The following is an 18,163-nucleotide window of genomic DNA, read 5'->3' on the forward strand; positions in this document are numbered from 1 at the left end:
TCCCTCCCCTGCTGTCCCTGGCAAGGGCCGCCCATCCTTTCCTTCTCTCCCACCCCTCCTCTCAGTGGCGTGCGCCTAGGCCCCGCCCCCCGGGCCCGACGGCCATCTTGGCCGGGTGGCGGCGGCGGCGCGAGCACGTTGCCCGCGCGGGCCTGCGCGCGGGATCAGCGGACGCCGTTCTCACGCCGCGGCGCGAGGGCGCCGCGCGCGCTCCCACCCTTCCTGTCCCCGGCCTCGCCGCATCCTCCCCCCTCACAGCTCCCGGTAAGTAACGCCGGCGGGGAATTCCCACTTTCCTGCACGCGAATGGAGGCGGTGGGGAAGGGGCCCCGCTCCTCATGATGTGCTGCCGGCCCGGCCGCCGCCGCTGGGTTCGGCCTGGGCGGCGGCCTCGCCCGTACCACCATGGGAGAAGGGTCGGCTCGACCGCGCCCCAACTGGGCCTCAGGGCCGGAGGCTCTCGGGGATCGGGGCTCCTGCCGGCGTGGGCACAGCCCGAGCCGGCACTGCCTGCACACGAGGTACGTCATCCCCGACGCCTCGGGTTTTGTGCCAGCCGGGGTCAGAGAGCGCCGTCCCTGCTGCTGCTCCCGGGAGCGGGTATGGCTTCCCTGTGGATGCAGCGCGGGATCCTCGCCTGGCGGCGGTTGCCTGGCTCTGGGAAAGGGAACGCCGGCATTTTGCTCCTATGAAAACGGTGAACTTCCTCCTCGGGGTGGGGGGGAAAAGGCCGTATTTTGCCTTCTTTTGGGGGAAGCTGATACTCACGTGGGTGCTTGTGGGGCGGTGAGGAGATCAAGCCTTCTTGCAGGTGCGATAAGATAGGAGGTTAGTCCGTTTTCTACGAGGTCTGTGTTAAAATAAAAGAAGAAGTCGGCAGCGCTTTTCTAAAGGACCATGGTTTCCTGCCTGGAATGCGCTTTATACTTCACCTGCAAGTTCCTGTGACAGTTTTCACGTCCTAATTTAAGTTTCCCTGCTGTGGTTCCTTCCATAAACTGCAGTCCTAAACCAGTGGTCATGAAATACTTCCATTAGTTTCATTAGATTCCTAATTTATGGGTTCGTCCTCATGCATTTCACTTCATGTTAAGGGGGAATGTTAAAAATTGAGTGATAATTAATACTGCTCAGCACAAGCTAAACACACCCACTCATTGTGCAGCGTCAGTATACTTGACCATATGCTTTCATGTTAACATATTTTCTTATTCATGTCGTGTCTTATGAGTAATATTATGATTTAATACAGTAGGGAAATCTGGGGCATGTCTAAACTTCTTTTTTTACATTGCCTCAGTTTCTAAAACAAATGTGAAAACCTTAAGCATAGACTAGGTCTTGTATCATTTACTGTTGTTTCTGCTTTGATACTTAGAGATGTAGTGATCTCCCACATGGAGTTTGAAAATCTGTTTTACCTTTCATTTCAATTTTCTTTGGGTATTCTAGTTCTTGACTTTCTTGTTCTTGTTATGGTGTGACTGTAAGTAGTCCATTAGCAATGGAATTGAGAGGCAATTCTTGAACTTGTTTTCAATGGCAGCTGGAAATGCTGTTCATCCTCACCTCTTTCCACAGCATTTCTCTCTGAGGTCTGATGCAGCATAATTTTATAAAATGTTCACTGGTTTTGTGCAAAGTAACTAAAGCATGGCACAATTCTGAGCCCAGACCTTGCCTTCAGATCTTTCATTGAGTGGTCTCTGGTTCTGTTTCAGTCTTCGTTTACTTTTAATGTTTGAATTTTTCTTTGCTTAAGCCTGAATAATTCAGTGCAATTACACATTTTTCTCAGTCATAATTGCCTTGACTTAGTAAATTATAATTTACCTCTAATGCCTGTGAAAGAAATAAGTATTATTAATGCAAGCACATTGCACATGTTCTACAGATTGTACATTGCTGTTGCCTTTTGTGACAGATAGCAAGGTCTGCATGTGGGCAACTTTTTTTTTTGTAATCTGTGTGTGTCAGGGTGTGCAGCAGCTGTGTCAGACGTCCTAAGAATGGTGACTTAGAATGCTTGTGATAACATGTTTTGTGTCTTATTTTTAAACATGTTTCATTTTTTATATTAAATTACAATTAAATTTTTATATTAAATTGAACATAATGGGCAGCTTTTGGCTTTAATAAATGATACTGACCGGGTTTTTAGAATATTTTCTTTTTTCTCTAGCCAGCAGTTTTTAGTCTTTGTCTCCTCCTTCACCTGTGTTGTCAAGTCCATTCTGGGAAGATCTGCTGCCATACCATCATCATTCAATAATTCAAAGCAGCTTTTTACCCTAGTAGTTAGTAGAAAATTAATATTTTCATACTATGTTTTTTGTTCTGTTCTTCTTGATATGGAAAGGAGAAGCACAGTCATGAAGTCAAATGCTTCTGAGTACCAGTTTCTCCTGCCCCTAAAGTGCTGACTGCACTGCTCAGTTTCTGGTGTGCTGTACTGTAACATTGCCAGTCTGTGTTCAGTGTCCTGAGAGTTCTACATCCTTTCCTTGGAACCAGACCATCCTATTCCATATGTTAATTTAAATGCCACTCAGCTAACTGGATGGAAATATGTAACTTGAGTTCTGTCTGGTTTTGGACAGTTTATTTGTTTCTGAATAGTAAGTAGATATTATTACTTTATTTTGTGGACAGTTGTCATTGTAGATATCAGCACAGTCCTAGAAATATTGCAGAAGTTCCAGGAGTCACTTTTTTTTTTTTTTTTCTTTTTTTTTTTTTTTTTCTGAAAATGGTTAAGACCACTAGAGAGTTTTGGATAAAGGGACACTTCTGTCATGTAGATGGGAGCAGAGTGGGGGGAGTGTGTGTGTTCATGCTGCTTCATTGCTTCTGTTCCCCCCACCACGTACTCTAATAAATGCTTAGTGTACATACTTAATTCACTGACCCCTTCAAAACTATTCACCACAGATTGGGCATTTTTGTGTAAGTTAGAATTAACTGTAAATTACATTCTAACTTAGAAGGGCATTTTCCCAAGTAAGCTAGAATTAGAAAAATACCTAAACTTGGGCTGTTTAATTGCTTTTCAACCACAGTCTGATTCAGCAGTGAGTGTAAACTTCAGTCTGATAATCCCGCCAAGACTGTAGAAAGCTTGCTGAGGAACTTGGCAAGAATTGCTTGTTTCAGGCCATATTTGCCTTGGTGTTTGAGAGCAGCCCTGTCCCACTCTCCTGCTGTGGAGCTTCAGGCTAAACCCCGACTGGAAGGCTGGGTGGCCGAGGGGAGATGCCCAGGCTGCTCTCGGCACTGCTCAGCAGGAGCTTCGAGCAGGGTTTGAGGGGCTGGGGAGGGCAGCCTGCTGAGCTACAGAAGGTTTGGTTGTGGGGCAACCCACAGAACTGATTCACTGCTGCCTACAGCTCAGGTGGAAGATCCACAGTGCTCTGTTTGCTCAGGCCTTGGAGAAAGGGCCACTTAGCACTTCCCTTGGGGAAACAGAGAGGGAATGATTCGCTCCCAAATACTCTTTGCACTGTAAACTGCAGGATTTTAGTGAAAGGCACTGGGATGTCTTCCCAAAGAATGTGTCTTTATTTGAAGTAAGGACAACATCCAGTATCACTCCCCAAGAAAATTACCCTGACTCTAAAGCACCTTTATAGTCTTCAAAAATAAGGCTTTCAGTGTGTTGTTTTCTGATGTATTAAAGTGAGAACTGCAGACTCATTATTCCATGCCTCTTGGCCTGGTCTATATATGCAATTTCAATGTTCAGCCCTACTTTGTCAGTGTGTTCTGACAATACAGAACTGTTGAATCACTTTTATTTTTTTTTCTTATATTCAGTCATTTATTTGAAAATAATAGCTGTGTTAATTAGACTTTCTGGCTTAGGAAATTTAAAATGGTAAAGGAAAAAAAAGAAATATAAGTAGAAACTGCCAGAATATGGTTGGCAGTGTGACTAATAGTTACATTCATTTATAGATTATGAAGAATATCTTTTGATATTAGTTTAAAATACTTTGGAAACTGAATAAAGGAATAAGACTACCAGTTTTTAAAGGAACCACTTAAAAATTTGTACCTATGGTAGTAATGTATTTAAGGATACAGTAACATCTGCTTTTCTGGCCTTTGCTGTCCATCTTCCAGATATTGCAGTAGTATCTGGAGGATTCCTTCCAACTGAAGTTTATAGAAGGGTAGAGTTTAACATGGTAAATGTGCCGTACACCCATTTTATTCTTACTTCCTTCAAGAGGCTGCAAGTCACAACCTTTCTTCATCCAATAGCCATATGTAGTAAATATAGTCTGTAAACCACTGCAGGATTCTTTGGTTTGGTGAAGCAAATGTGAGCTGGACATCCAGAAAAGATTTCCCTTAATTAGAAGTGTTGGAATCCTTTGGATGCAGCTGCACCTTTGCACTGTGTGGAAACCTGAAGTATTTCCAGACTCCTTCCCAGTCATATCATTGAACTACTAATACTGCACTGAAATTATTTTGAACATGCATCATCTGTAGGACTACCATCCCTTTATGTAGTGAGATGGAAATGCTTTGTACATTATGGCATTTATTTTTACAAAAAAAAAAAAAGGTTTGTCATCTGCACTATCTTAAAATCTTCCAAGAGACTCATAATTCAGTCATCTTTGTTGTTATTTTCAGTATTATGAGTGAATATAGTAAAGGAAATATAAATGTACTTTAAAACACGTTCCATCTTTTTTTATCTATCAAGACTTAAATTTAAAATTCTCTTGTCTTCTCTGCATTTGCTGTAGCTGTACAAAGTCCCATTACAATTCAGGACTTGTCAATGTACATTACAAAGAGCTAAGCAGGGAAAGAGTGGCTTATAGAGAGGAATGCAAGTCATAATTTCACTCCTTTGCATGCATTTATTTGTGATTTCAGGAATATTTAGTCATCTTGTAATCCACAAAATTATAGAGTTTTTTAGGTTGGAAAAGACCTCCAAGATTATTGAGTCCAACCATTAACCCAGTGCTGGCCCCTTACCTGTGTCCCTGAGGGCCACATCTACTTGTCTTTTAAATACCTCCAGGGATGGTGACTCAACCACTTCCCTTAGCTGCCTGTTGCAATGCTTGTCCACCTTTCAGTGAAGATAGTTTTCCTGACATCCAATCTAAATCTCCCCTGGTGAAATCTGAGGCTGTTTCCTCTTGTCCTGTGTTGTGTTATTTTGAAGTAGAGCCCTATCCCCCACCTTGCTATACCCTCCTTTCAGACAGTTGTAGAGAGTGAGAAGGGCTCTCTTGAGCCTCCCTTTCTGGACTAAACATCCACAGCTCCCTCAGCTGTTCCTCAGACTGGTGCTCCAGACCCTTCCCCAGCTCCAGTGCCCTTTTCTGGGCTCACTCCAGCCCCTCAGTGACTTTCTTTAGTGAGGGGCCCAGAACAGGATGCAGCACTCGAGGTGTGGCCCCGCCAAGTTCAGTGGGACAGTCCCTGCTCTGGTCTTGCTGGTCAGACTGTTGCGGATCCAGGCCAAGATGCCATTGGCCTTCTTGGCCACCTGGGCACAGCTGGCTCATGTTCAGTCACTGTCACCAGCCACCCCCAGGTCCTTTTCCACCAGGCAATTTTCCTTACACTTGTCCCCAGCCTGTGGCACTGCCTCGAGTGGGTATGAACCAAGGGCAGGACCTAGCACTTGGCCTTACTAGTAGATCCTCATGATCTCCATGGATCTGGCTTGGCCAGATCCCTTTGCAGAGCCTTTCTATGTTCTTTATAAAGAATTTTACTTGTTTTTGTTGAAATCTATTATAGACATTGATACCATATTAGGAAATGTAGAATGTAACTGTAGTTTCTCAGATACTAATGAAACTCAAGATTGAAAAATCAAGCATCATCATGAATGTCTGCTCACATTGCCTGGTTTACTTTTTATATGCAATTGCACATTTTCACTTTGAAAACTGGTTTACATTTTACACTGTTTTAATCCTTTAATACAGAATATTGGTGTATAGTTTGTAAATGTATATTCTAATCATATCCTTGGAGTAATAGTTGTAGTCACAATTTGTCAATGTGAACAAAGGTGCTTTATACAAGGCAACTTGTAAAACTAAAATTTGTAGCTGTACGGATTCTTATGTTCTTACTACAGCATGCTTTTTTGGAAACAAATCCATTTTAATATAAATCATGATTTTATTTTTACACTGGAAAAGTAGTAATGGGATGGAAGGATGATGTTAAAAATTTGTGCAGTTATCTACACATCAGTACCCATGTTATTTGTATCTTTGACTTTGCTGTTTATCACATTGCTTAAAGGAGGAAAAAAAAAAGTTTGCATTTTTCATCTCTGTGCTCCACTAAAAATAACTTAGGATAGATATGTCTTACAGTGTGGTGTGTTTTTTTTTTTTTTTTTTTTTTTCTTTTAAGGTCTGGAAGACTCCCACTACTCCTCCTTATAATTGGTGTATGTGTTTAACCCTAAATTGTGCATTATGGCAGACAAATTAACAAGAATTGCTATAGTCAACCATGACAAATGTAAGCCAAAGAAATGTCGTCAGGAATGCAAGAAGAGTTGTCCTGTGGTTCGAATGGGTAAGAGATACAATGTAACAAAGTATTGAAGCAATTGGAGACCTTTCAAATCAATTCTGCTCGAAGGAATGAGCTTTTTATAACTGATAGATTTTTGTGTATCATTCAAGAATTTTTTTTCATAAAGCCTTTAAAAATATCACTAAAAGCTTGAACAGTTCTTAGTAATAATGACACTTTTTATAAAAAGTGTCACCTTTGGATAATCTGAAGCTTCAGTGAATGTTCATCAGTTACATGTTCCTTTGTGGAATTTAATAGGCAAGAATTCTGATTCACTGGAAACTTTACTGATCTTATCTTAATTTTTTTCACCAGGAAAACTTTGCATAGAAGTCACATCACAGAGCAAAATAGCATGGATTTCAGAAACACTTTGTATTGGTTGTGGTATTTGCATCAAGGTAAAAATTAAACTGCTTTATTTAAAGTGCTAAATTTTCCTTATTTTGCTATTTTATTTAGTAATGAATGCTGTAATTTCCAAAAGCAGTTTTCTTTCCTGGACTAATCAAACCAAGTTAACTTACTGTTTATAGAAAGTGAAGAACTTTGTCATTTGACTGAACTGTTTGGGTTGCAAGGTGTGGGTTTTGCTTCTGGCTTTGTTTTTGCTTGGCTTTGTTTTTTTGTTGTTTTTTTTTTTTGTTGTTGTTTTTGGTGTTTTTTTTGTTTGTTTGTTTCTGTAGACAATTAGCAGCAGGAATATGTTTTTTGTGAAAGGTGGAGAATATATGCCTTATTTGTATTGTAGACTGACAGTCTAAATTGCAGACTATAAATCTGAAAAATGTGGTATAGAACTTCCTTGGCAGGTTGACCATGTAAAGGAAATTTGGTAGACGTCTGTTTAAAAATGTAAATGCACAGTTGGATGCAGTACAAAACATAGGCTTTTGTTAATAAATTGTGTGCACCAATAATCTATAGTTTATTTCAATTCCAGAAATGTCCTTTTGGAGCCTTGTCAATTGTTAACTTACCTAGCAACCTGGAGAAAGAAACAACACATCGATACTGTGCCAATGCCTTTAAACTTCACAGGTATTTTATTTTTCAAATATTAAAGAGACAAAAAAATCCAAGTTTTTGATGGGGTAAACATAGTGCACATCAAAGTGTTCTTGGTTCTTACCCCAGTAGCTTCCTTTAAGAATGTTAATTACATTTTTCTTATTAAAAAGTATTATAATGAAATAAATTCATGTTAGGAATTATTTTACAGAGCCCCTATTTAAAAACAGACTGCCCTTAAATATTTCTTATGCTCTTGTATTTTTAAGGAATTTTATATGATTTGGGTTAGATATTTGGGTAAACAAAGGCTGTAATAATCAGAAGGTCTGAAAATGGGTTGCAACATTTACTTGACCACTAAATGTTGGTGTGTGATGGCATAAATATAACACAAACTTATCAATGTTTTGTACAGGTTGCCTATCCCTCGTCCAGGTGAAGTACTGGGATTGGTTGGAACCAATGGTATTGGAAAATCAACTGCCTTGAAAATTTTAGCAGGAAAACAAAAGCCAAATCTTGGGAAATATGATGTATGTATCAGCAATAAAATAGAGCTAGCATTTTAGATAGCTGTATTTATATTTTTGGACTGAACATTTGTATCTGTGAATGTGATAGATTTGTGGGGATGTTGGCACTTTGTCTATTGACAGCCGGTGGCCTACTCCACACAGGACCAATAGCAGAAGGTATTGCTAACAAAGGCTTTCTTGCAAGTTGTGTATATATCTCAAGAAAGATAAGGGTACTAATTGTAATTGTAACTCACGAAAGATAAGAATCAGAGGTAGGTTTCTTGAAGTCACTCTTAAGGGCTTGGGTAGGTCTTCAAAAAATGTCAAGTTTTTCTCCCTGCATAATTTACCTATTCCCATCAGGGATTTCCATAGCCCAAGTATTGGAGTTTCTTCTAAATTACCTTTGTTTTTATCTGAACAGTTCAAGTGTCTATGAGCATTTACCATGTAACCTTGGGATCTCTTAGGCATTTTTATCTTTGATTCTTTTGAGGAAGATTTCTCATAAAGTATGTTGTTACTGTAAGTTGTGGTTGAAGGTGTTTTCCACTGTACACTTGAATACTGAGCTCTGAAAAATCCTTAGTTTCTTCATGTTGCTAGTTACTTAGAAATAAGACTTTCTGAGAACCAGACTTAAAACAGCTTGTGATCTGCTGGTATTCATGGGAATTCATAATCCATTTTCCTATGTGTTTACTCCAAGTCAAACTGCAGCCAGCGAGCAAAAGATTTTACAAGGGCTTCTTTACCTAGCACTACTCCAAAAAGTGAATACATTAGAGAAATGGCATAAATAATAACTAATAGGACTCCTCTTAGCAGTATTTCAGATGTTGCTTTCTTAACGTTCAGACTGCACAGGAACAATTGAATTCTGATGCACGCTTTTGTCCTTCAAGAAGCACTTGTAAGAACAAGTGTGTTGACACTTTCTTCAGCAGTTTCTTTACCTGAAAGGGTAATGTTTTAATAAACTGTTCATTTCATGGCTGCTACCTAGAGCTGCAAAGAAATAGTCATTTCCCAGCTACATTTTGCATTCTCTTTCAAGTTTGGTTTATATTATTTTGTGGACTTCTTGTTTCAGGTGGTAGTATTGCAGAAATAGCAAAAGTTTTGACTTTCTGAATGTGTACTTAATTGAATTACCATGCTTCCAAAATCAGACTTTGCTGTGAAGGAGCCATATCAGTATGACCACAGAAACACGTGGTATGAATTGAATCTTCCATGTTGCTTCTGCTCTAAAACTGATGAAGCATTTCCTCTGTGTATTTGCTTGGTTTGGAAATATGACTGTGTCAGTCTGATTCCATACTGTTTATCATCAAAGTAATTAACTCAGCACCCCTCAGAGTAGTACAGTGTGCAAGGGGGGACTTTTTCCTGGGTGATTGCTCTGAAGGGTTCCTTTTATTTTCAATTTGTCATTTTTCCTTTGTTTTTTTTTTTCCTTCTGTTTCCTTGGAAGTGTTTGCTAGAAGCAGAGAAAGTTACCAGATTTGTTGCATCTTCTGTGCTAGCTTGTGCTTTTATCATTCCAGTCCTTTTCCTTTGGATTAGCTGTATCAGATAGCTAGTAAGTGTGGTTATACTAATCCATGCTGTCATTTTCCCCATGAAGTTGTTTCAGTTCAGTAGCTTCTTAACTGTGCACATTTAATTTTTTTTGAAGGGTAGTGAAACCTGGAAAAAGAAGGTCTCTAAACTTTGTGTTTAGAGTGCTTTTGCAGATTTTTTGGTTTGCTATCTTAAAAGCATATTCTATTTGCATTATTGATTGGAATGAAATTAGGGTTCCTTATTATGTTTTTAAATGGTATAAGTAAACCCAGGCTTTAATTTTGTCACAGGATCCACCTGACTGGCAAGAAATTTTGACTTACTTCCGAGGATCTGAACTACAGAATTATTTCACCAAGATCCTGGAAGATGACCTTAAAGCTATCATTAAACCTCAGTACGTGGACCAGATCCCTAAAGCTGCAAAGGTCAGACATTTCATGAGTTAACAGAAAGCTGGGAGCTTCTTCTGTAGTATATCTCATGTGTTTAAAGGTTTTATTTAGCAGCATAATTCAGAACTGTCTGAAATTTTTAATGTTGGTTGGGGTTTTTTATGATTTATCATGCAGGGAACAGTGGGATCAATTCTGGATAGGAAGGATGAAACTAAGACACAAACTGTTGTATGTCAGCAGCTTGGTAAGTAATTCTGTACAGTCAAATTTTAAAGCATTTGAGAAGTTCATATTTACTAAAACAATCAAGTTGCCATAATGTGATAGAACATGTAAATTATACCAACTCAAAGAGAGAAAAAGTAAAGGTGCTTTAGTGTAAATCCAGGGCATGCTGTAATATAAATAACACAGGTAATACTTTCTGGTGGCAAACTAGTTGATACATTCTAGTTAACAGAATGTAATCCAGTTTCTGTTTCCTAGTAGAAAGTGTTTTTTTTTAAAGCTGGAAAAATTCCATTTAGCATCTGCTGCTCTTGCTTGCTCACAAATGTGGCAAAATCTGAGCATCCTCCTTTTTACGCTGAATGTAAAAAATATTATCCTAATATACCACTCTCCTCCCAAAAGCTTGTATATATCTAATTTTAGTGGGAGTAACACTGACTTCTGAGAATAATACAATTAATAAGAACGTCTGCATAGTCCAGCCCTAGTAATGTTTTGTAAGTGTTTTGTATTTAGTTGTTACTAAATTTAGTTGTTGCTAAATTCACAATGGAATTCTCTTTAGTGGAACTGGGTAGTGAAGGTAGGGCTGCCATTGTGCCACCAAGAATGTGGGCTTTGAGTCCCACTTAATTTATTAGTGACACAACCTGTTCTTGAAATGTGTTCATTAAGCAGCATAGAAAATACCTGCTTCACTCATCTCCTGTAAGGTTTGAGGGACTTGATTTTCCTGAAAATCAGAACTCTCCAGCCAAGTCTGACAAGAAGCACTTTCAGAACTGGCATAGTCTCTTTTTAGGGCCAGAAATCTTCACCATTGTGTTGGAAAAAGAAATAGAAATGTAATTCTTCTGCATGATAGGAAGCAGCCATACAGCTAATGCTGCAGAGAATCCATAGCTTGCTGTGACTTAGTATTAGCAGTATGATACTGATTCTGTATAAAAGTGAATGCTTATTCTCCTTCTGTTTTCTTTTCCTCTCTGTAGAATGTTTGCTGTGTTTATACATGTTTCTGTAGGTAATATAAATAAGGATTGTTCTGTTGGTTATCACATACCTAAAATTAATCACTTATTTGCAGACTTAACACACCTGAAAGAAAGAAATGTTGAGGACCTTTCAGGAGGAGAACTTCAGAGATTTGCTTGTGCAGTTGTTTGCATTCAGAAGGCTGATATGTATGTTTAATTTACTTCTGTTACACATTGCTTCTAATAATCTGTCTCAGAATATGGTCCTCAAATTTACCCTTATTCTTAACAATAATACTTTTGTTTGAAATATTGAAAAATATTTAGTAATTATTAAATAATGTTTAAAAATTATTTTTAAAACAACTTTTGCCAACTCATCAGCTGAAAGCCATATTTACTTAATGTGTAATCTCTGGATTCTGTATACTTTTATTTATCTGAGTGGAAATAGCTGATTTCAGAAGCCAGTGTTAGATTTCAGCATCACAACCTCATAACCTGTCCCTATTCCCACGTAAATGTATCCTGTTGGACAGCACACCTCCCTTAGCCTCTCTGAATGAGAAAGGTACAGCTGCTTCCCCACCTCTTGGAATTTGAGTCCCTCCTCCTGTCTTGCAAGCAGGAAATTGCTGTCTAATCTTTGTTGTTTCCTGACTCCTTGGGACCAAGAAAGCAAAATCAGAAGAGTTGCAGAGTTTTGGGTTTTTTGCTTTCATGAATTTTTGGTTAGTTGGTCTTGTTCTGCTTGGGCTGCTGTTTTTTATTTGGCTGGTGTGAATTTCAAGTGGGTTTCCATGTTCAGTTTTCTCATTTTGGAAAATGTCCTTCTTCCAATCTTCTAAAGTATTTTTGCACTTTTTAGTTCATGTTAAATTTAAGGTAACTCAGAGTGCATGGGAATCCTAACTGCTGATTCTTGTAACTTTTGATAACTTCGTCAGAACTTTTGGGAAAGTAATACTTAACTCACTTTCACATGACAGTCTACAAAGAATGAAGGCAGGAGTGTGCAATTCTCATTTTTTTTCTCAGTATAAATAATGATAATTTTTTATTTCCATTTACTTAATGGTTAAAATGTTAATACTATGCTTGATTAAGTAGAAAGCTTGCATTCACTAAGACTTCACTCTTCTTTTGGGATTAGCTTCATGTTTGATGAACCTTCCAGCTACTTGGATGTCAAGCAGCGCTTGAAGGCTGCCATTACTATTCGGTCCCTCATAAACCCTGACAGGTAAATGCAAGCTTCAGATGTTTTGCCAGACTGTAATAATGCATGACTGCTTACAGAGGGAAGAAACATCCAGTCCTTCCCCTCAGAAGTGTTCATTTCTCAGTATGGTACACTAACAGATGTTTCAAATATTCCAAGTCAATAATATTCTATTCTTTGTTCCTGTAGTTTCTTGTCCCATTTCAAAATTTTGTAATAAGGATGGGGAAATATTGGTGGTAACTTTTCACCTGAATATTGCTGTTTCATCCCTTTCTCACAAAGATTTTTATTTTCTTAAAATGTGCTAAGTATTTTTCACTCAATCAACATCCTTCCACTTAATGTACATAAACAAGCTGCCAGTTCACACTGAAGATGGACTTTAAATTTATCATTCACGAGTTTATTGACAGTTTAAAAAATGCCTGTGAGAGATTTGAACTCTCTTTTTTTATTATAAAGTGAAGAAACCATATTAACTGAAAATCATATTGATAGCTCTTGTTCATGTAAAACTAGAGTAAGATAAAAAGAAAAATGTTTTACATTGAGGTAAAAAAGCATCTCTCTGGCTTTGTTTTTCAGGTACATTATTGTTGTAGAGCATGATCTAAGTGTGTTAGATTATCTCTCTGACTTTATCTGCTGCCTGTACGGTGTGCCAAGTGCGTATGGTGTTGTTACCATGCCTTTCAGTGTAAGAGAAGGTAATTCTTGCCATATTTATCTTTTTAAACATTCCCAAAAGTGCCAGTTGTCTGCTATATAAACATGCCCTCTTCCTGTTACAGTTCAGCAATGAAAAAGCTATTTGATTTTTTGCAGAATTTCTGTGTTACATGATATTAAATTTGTAACTCAACCCAAAAGTCTTCATTTTCACTTGGTATAGACATAATTTTGATACTTTCAGGTGTTTTGTAAACAGTGGAGTTACACAAAAGACCCTATAAGTAGTAGAGAAAGGGCAGGAGAGAGGTTGCACAGTACAGAGGTATGTAGTGTTCAACTGAATTGACCCCAGTTGTAGAACTGAGACTGGCTTTGAGAGAGTGGGCTCAACAGCAGGAGTTCCTTTTAACCCCACACACATCACTAAGTGGATTTTCACGAAGAGCTGCTTCACCCATTCTGTAGTTTAGTAAGGCTGCTCTTCATTCAATTTGCAATGTACAGATCTTAAAAGAGGTCTTGTTGCTTCTTTTGACATAGCATTTAAAATCCAGCATTCTCATTGTCTGAATGGAATTTACAGCCAGGAATTGAAATTCTTCTTGTTTTACTTTGTTGCAGACCTCTTTTAATGATTTTTTTTCCTCCCATCCTAGGCATAAATATTTTCCTAGATGGCTATGTTCCAACAGAAAATCTAAGGTTTCGAGATGCATCTCTGGTATTTAAAGTAGCTGAGACAGCTAACGAAGAAGAGGTTAAAAAGATGTGTATGTACAAATATCCAGGAATGAAAAAAAAGATGGGAGAATTTGAACTATCCATTGTAGCTGGAGAATTCACCGATTCTGAAATTATGGTGATGTTAGGGGAAAATGGTAAGTGCAATTTATGTTGGAAACTGCTTCTCCAGCCCTGAATATGCTCCTAAAGCCCTTCTTCACTTTGGGAGCCAGGCTTCAAAATTACTGGGTTTGAGTCAGGTTGAGCTGCTTGTTTCCTGGTGAAAATATCACAGCATGAGCCCCCCATCTAGGAAGAATGTGACGTTACTGAATGTTAACAGTGGCACCGTGTTTGTTACCTACCCTGTTTTAAAACCTTAGGTGGCAGTTTTAAGATGTGTCTTCCATTTGAAAAAGCAAGTAGTAGCAAGTGCTGGAAGATAATATAGGAATACTCAAAGCAGTCTAATTTTAAAATGTATTCTTTATTAAATAGTCTTAGTTGTTGTTGTATCAGTGACTTGTTAGAGATCTAAATTAGTAAAAAGTGATTCATGTGTAACTTTTATTTTAGGAACTGGCAAAACAACATTTATCCGAATGCTTGCAGGAAGACTTACACCTGATGAAGGAGGTAATGTGTTACACCCAAGCTGAAACCTATTTTAAGGTTACTGGAAATTCTCTTGTTTACATTACTATTTTGTCTTTTTATAGGTGAGGTACCAGTCCTAAATGTCAGCTACAAACCACAGAAAATCAGCCCTAAATCTACGGTACATTTCAGCCTGATTTATTAAGTATCGCGTTTGCTACAAAACACACAAATAGAAATTATTTTATGCCTATTTTTATCTGTATTTATTATAGATAGATTTTTTTATTATTCTGTTACTGCTTGTTTTCTTGTGGTGCATAAAACTGAATGGCAACATTTTCCTTTTGCTAGGGAAGTGTCCGTCAGCTGCTGCACGAGAAGATCAGAGATGCCTATACACACCCCCAGTTTGTAACTGATGTGATGAAACCTCTTCAGATAGAAAACATCATTGACCAGGAGGTATTAATTGCTTGAATCAACATCCTCATTATCTTAACTCTCAACCAGTACCTGAACTAAGCATGGCCTTGTTTTCCCCCCACCACCAGGTTCAGACGCTGTCTGGTGGTGAGTTGCAGCGTGTGGCGTTAGCTCTTTGTCTGGGTAAACCAGCAGATGTGTATCTGATTGATGAGCCCTCAGCATATCTGGACTCTGAACAGCGTCTGATGGCTGCCAGAGTCATTAAACGGTGAGTACACATGGTGGGCAAGGAACTGAAAATTGCATTAGTATTACAATGAGTTCACATTACTCTCTTCTTTTCTTCTTTCCCCTCATTTTAGTTTCATTCTCCATGCTAAAAAAACAGCTTTTGTGGTAGAACATGATTTTATCATGGCTACATATCTTGCTGATCGTGTGATTGTTTTTGATGGCATTCCTTCCAAGAACACATTGGCAAACAGGTAAGAGATTAGTTGGGATTACTAAGTAAGATTGTCACTCCTGCCTGTGGAAATTTAAGCTGCATCCAGGACTGTCCTGAAGACTTTCGTTTTAAATCATGGAACAGAAAATAGGATTGATCCTCACAGGCTGCCTAAACCAGAGTTGGGGTAGGGTTGAGGAACATAACCAAACCCTAAAAAACTAGACCCAGCCTTAAGCAACTGCATGATGGCTAAATAACAATCAGAAGAGATCAAGGAATGAAAAAACTACCAATTGTAAACTATCCTTCTGAAAATAACTTTCAGATGCATTAGAAGAAAGCAGTGTACTAATGGTACCTGTACGCAGAAGTAGTGAAGGGCAAGTCTTGACGCCAGCATGCAGTGTGCATTGTTTTACTCTTTCAGAGCTGTCCCTTTTGATGTCTCCTTTTGTTCCTGTAAATAATTTCATGTAGATTACAGAGACTTTTTAATGAGCAGCCTTATCAGAAAACAGGCTTTTAGAACAGTGAGTACTTGGCATAAGCTAGATGAAGTAAACACACTAGTCTGCCATGGCAATCCCCTGCTACCCCGGCTTTGGTGGTATTCCTTCCAAGAACACAGATGTTGAAATTGAAATATCACAATCATTGAGAAAGTTATGTTATTATCTTTGTTAGATTTTGCTTATGGTGCAAGTGTCAGGTTTTTGTTTCCTTGAATCTAAGTAAGTGTGCCAGCACACACATGTAGATACAAAATAAAAAGAAAAGGTCACAGCTGGAAGCCACAATGAGATACTACTCTCATGTTTCAGCAGCATCTGAGATAGGGTTTGACTAAAAATGTAGCATGTCTTGGTATGTCAAATACAGCTCACATTTGCATTTCCAGACCTGAGTGAGCTCAGAATGGAGATCAAAGTTGCCTGTAATCATATGATATAAAACTTCTGAAAATATAGCTAAAATATTCTTCTGTCTCAACAGTCCACAGACTCTTTTGGCTGGAATGAATAAGTTTTTATCTCAGCTTGAAATCACTTTTAGAAGAGACCCCAACAATTACAGACCAAGAATAAACAAACTGAATTCCATCAAGGTAAGAGAGGAGCACCTTTCAGTACAGGAGCCAGGATTGTTTGATATGAAGCCAGATTTTAAAATATGGAACAAAATGAAGATTGATAGGGTAGTTCTGCTGTGCTGGAAAAACAGCATGTGAAACTAGTAAGAGTAATAACAGAAGCAGAAAGAGTTTAGCTAAGTGTCTTCTATTTCAGTTGTGTTCAAGTCTGCCCAAGACTATTTCAAGTAATGGTGACCTTTTTTCTCTTCCCAAGGATGTGGAACAAAAGAAGAGTGGAAACTACTTCTTCCTGGATGACTAAATATTGAATCCCAGCATCTTTTTAACTGGCATCTAGACATGCATATTGAAATCTAAACAGCTGTGATGAGATGGCTCAGATCAGGTTTTAGAACAGTCTTTTGGAGCTTAAAATCTCTTGCTGCATTGAACATCTGAGATAGTAGCAGTAAACATCCTAGTCTGAGTAAAACTGCCACTTTCTATATTTTGGTGATGCGGCCCTATTTTCAGTGTAATAATTTCAAAATAGACCACCGTGAAATTGTGCAAATGGGTCTCCTGATTTTTCAAAATTTAAGGGAGGTTTTCAATTCAATATATCCTACTCATGTACCAAGTACTGACTGAACTTCCTCATTTTAAAATAAATCTTTGAAGCAGTTTTCTGTATAAGAGGGAAGTTTACTGTCACGCTACAAGAGTGACTCCTCTTTTAAAAAGGTTGAATCTCTCTGGCTGAGGGTTTCAAAAATAAAATACCCACCCAACTTGTGACACTGCAGAATTTCTTCAATTACTAATTCAGAAGTGTGTATATTTATATAATGACACACACCCTTTTCTCACACTGAAGGTAGCTACACCTTTTTTTAATCATCTGTCCCTGTGCATGTTCTCAGACCTAGTGAGATGAAAATAATCAGTGAACTAATCCTAAAGAATATAAACATTTCCAACTATCCAACTCACTCTTCCATAAAGTTTGTATAAGGCTAAGATGCAGGAATTACTTTTTCCTAAAGTAAAAAGCTTTGACAAACCTTACTATGACAAAAAAAATTCAAAGAAACCTTGTTAGAAACTTACTTCCCTATACAATAAGGTCCTTCAGGGAACCAGAAGGAAAATTTAAAGGTTCCTGCTTATTTAAGACATCTAAAAAAATTTCAGCTATAGGTCTTAAAAGGAAGGAAGGGCATTTTCCGTTCAACCGTTCTCTGCCTTCATTGGCATGTGAAAAGCCTGGAGAAAACACGGCTTTGTTCCTTGTTTACATTTTTGCCTCAGTAGCTACAGAAAGGAGTGGGGGTAATTTGTGGGGTTTTGCCATTGTGTGAGTTAGTAACATGGTTATTTCATAACCTTGGCAGTACTAAGCATTATATACACACTGCCTGCCTCTGTCTTCTAACAGCAATGCACCTGTACTACACCAGCAGAGGGACTCTCTAAAGAAGTGCAGGTATTGAGTACATCCCTACACAACTGCGCTGGTCAGACAGAAACTTACAAAGGCTGACAAAATTTACAAACTTGTTCTCCTCTGCACAGCTTAACTCCCTTTGGACTGGAGCTGTGCAGTTTTCTCTGAATCAGTTGTAATAAGGATAAGGTAAAGATGTGGTTCAGCTGTGTGTCACAGCTGATTATATGCTGAATATTGCATATATTAACAGAAGGATCTTGC

At 38.5% G+C, this 18,163-nt stretch overlaps 1 protein-coding gene across 1 annotated transcript; it reads left to right on the plus strand.

Moving 5' to 3' along the window:
• The first annotated feature begins 241 nt into the window (after positions 1–241).
• Positions 242–17,250, plus strand: ABCE1 (ATP binding cassette subfamily E member 1). Its single transcript, XM_068187748.1, has 18 exons — positions 242–264; positions 6,406–6,573; positions 6,892–6,977; positions 7,520–7,617; positions 8,006–8,123; positions 9,968–10,105; positions 10,250–10,319; positions 11,394–11,490; positions 12,437–12,526; positions 13,094–13,215; positions 13,837–14,058; positions 14,480–14,539; positions 14,623–14,681; positions 14,855–14,965; positions 15,055–15,197; positions 15,292–15,414; positions 16,374–16,485; positions 16,727–17,250. The coding sequence occupies exons 2-18, from the start codon at positions 6,471–6,473 to the stop codon at positions 16,772–16,774; spliced, it is 1,800 nt and encodes a 599-aa protein (XP_068043849.1). The 5' UTR covers positions 242–264; positions 6,406–6,470; the 3' UTR covers positions 16,775–17,250.
• The last annotated feature ends 913 nt before the right edge of the window (positions 17,251–18,163 follow it).

This window comes from Anomalospiza imberbis, chromosome 4, assembly GCF_031753505.1.
Source record: "Anomalospiza imberbis isolate Cuckoo-Finch-1a 21T00152 chromosome 4, ASM3175350v1, whole genome shotgun sequence".
Taxonomy (NCBI): domain Eukaryota; kingdom Metazoa; phylum Chordata; class Aves; order Passeriformes; family Viduidae; genus Anomalospiza; species Anomalospiza imberbis.

Bases quoted from the DNA above. Each gene is read 5' to 3' on its own strand.
- ABCE1 (XM_068187748.1), top strand. From the start codon at position 6,471: ATGGCAGACAAATTAACAAGAATTGCTATAGTCAACCATGACAAATGT. The intron at 14,682-14,854 runs GTACATTTCAGC...TCCTTTTGCTAG, and splicing joins AAATCAGCCCTAAATCTACG to GGAAGTGTCCGTCAGCTGCT. The intron at 14,966-15,054 runs GTATTAATTGCT...CCCCACCACCAG, and splicing joins AAAACATCATTGACCAGGAG to GTTCAGACGCTGTCTGGTGG.